Raw genomic sequence first — 1,253 nt, forward strand, 5'->3', positions numbered from 1 at the left:
AGTCACCTGAAGGCAGCTGCATAACCCATGACCTGAGACCACACGAGCCTGTGTCCCGTCACGTGCCATAATGAAAACAACATTGCCCCCAAAATCCTCAGCAGGTAAATACGGAAAGATCCCGAAACAGAAGATCTGCCCGGAGGTGGCCCCCGACCTGGCACAGCTGCCAGCCACTGGCTGACTTTCAGGGGCAACGCCAGTTCCAGGACGCCGCTTCCGGAGTCAGCCCGCGGCGGCGCCAGGTAGGGGGCCACCCGGACAGACCTTCTCTTTCACCGGCACTGGCATCACCTTCCAGAGAGTCAGCCACAGCCAGGGACACAGCCGCTCTGACAGGTTCTCTTGACCTCTCGGTAAAAGTACGGTGTCTCGGAGGGCATGAGGGGTGAAGTGGGAGGTTCCAGGCACAGGGGCTCATGCGGATTGGGACACGGGGGGGGAGGGGTCACGGTGAAAATAGAATATTTCGGTTTTTACTTCTACGACCCTCACAATCCATTCACAGTACGGAGATATCTCCTGTCACTCCCCCTTGTACCCCCCCCCCAGCCTCCTCCTTGTACCCGGCCTCTACCTGCATAGCCCCAGGACCGAGCCTCGTGGCCTCCAGTCATTCCTTCACCAACACTATTCTAGTCTATGTGACCCGTCTCGCGTCACGTGGTCTGTCAGAGGACGCACGGGGGTGGGGGCCCTGATCTATATACATTGCGGCGGGGGGGGGGGGCTCGAGGCAGCGGGGGGGGGCAGCTCAGGGCCCCAGGCGTCGCTCCACCATGTCCCCCCCTCTCTGGTGCCTGACCTCCAGGTGTTTGTTTTGCACCTTCTCGAAGTGCTGGAGGAGCTCGCCGTAGTCGATGGTCACCGAGCCGTCCTCCGGGGAGACCGGGGCAGCGGCCTGGCTGTGCCTGCGGAGAGAGAAGAAGAGGCGTTTCCAGTACAATGCAACTCGCTGCTTCAGGGCCCCAATCGCATTGGCTGCGTGACGCATGCTGAGCGCTGTAAACGCATGGACGGACAGCAAATCAGTTACTGGCCGGATCGCCAAACTTCGCTGCTCGTGCGTCAGAGGCTCACCATTAGTACGCACCTTAAAATCCTTTTCTTAAAGGAGAACTATGAGGGGGGGAGGGGAGGGGGAGGGGCTTGTCACTCATAGGTCGGGGCGACGTGTAACAATGAGACTGTGACAGGTCGGCTCAGTAGATCGGGAGGTGAGGGAACACATGCCGGCGTTCGCTCACTTCTCT

General features: G+C 59.9%; 1 protein-coding gene across 1 annotated transcript in view; it reads right to left on the bottom strand.

Moving 5' to 3' along the window:
• Window positions 1–1,253, bottom strand: part of VAC14 (Vac14, PIKFYVE complex component) — a 36,536-nt gene that overhangs the window by 17,515 nt on the left and 17,768 nt on the right. Inside the window, exon 7 of the mRNA XM_018574147.1 lies at window positions 751–915. Coding sequence (XP_018429649.1) covers window positions 755–915 — 161 coding nt within the window. The 3' untranslated portion in view covers window positions 751–754. The remainder of the gene's footprint in view (window positions 1–750; window positions 916–1,253) is intronic.

The sequence above is a fragment of the Nanorana parkeri genome, unplaced genomic scaffold (genome assembly GCF_000935625.1).
Source record: "Nanorana parkeri isolate BGI_ZX_2015 unplaced genomic scaffold, ASM93562v1 scaffold2766, whole genome shotgun sequence".
Classification (NCBI taxonomy): domain Eukaryota; kingdom Metazoa; phylum Chordata; class Amphibia; order Anura; family Dicroglossidae; genus Nanorana; species Nanorana parkeri.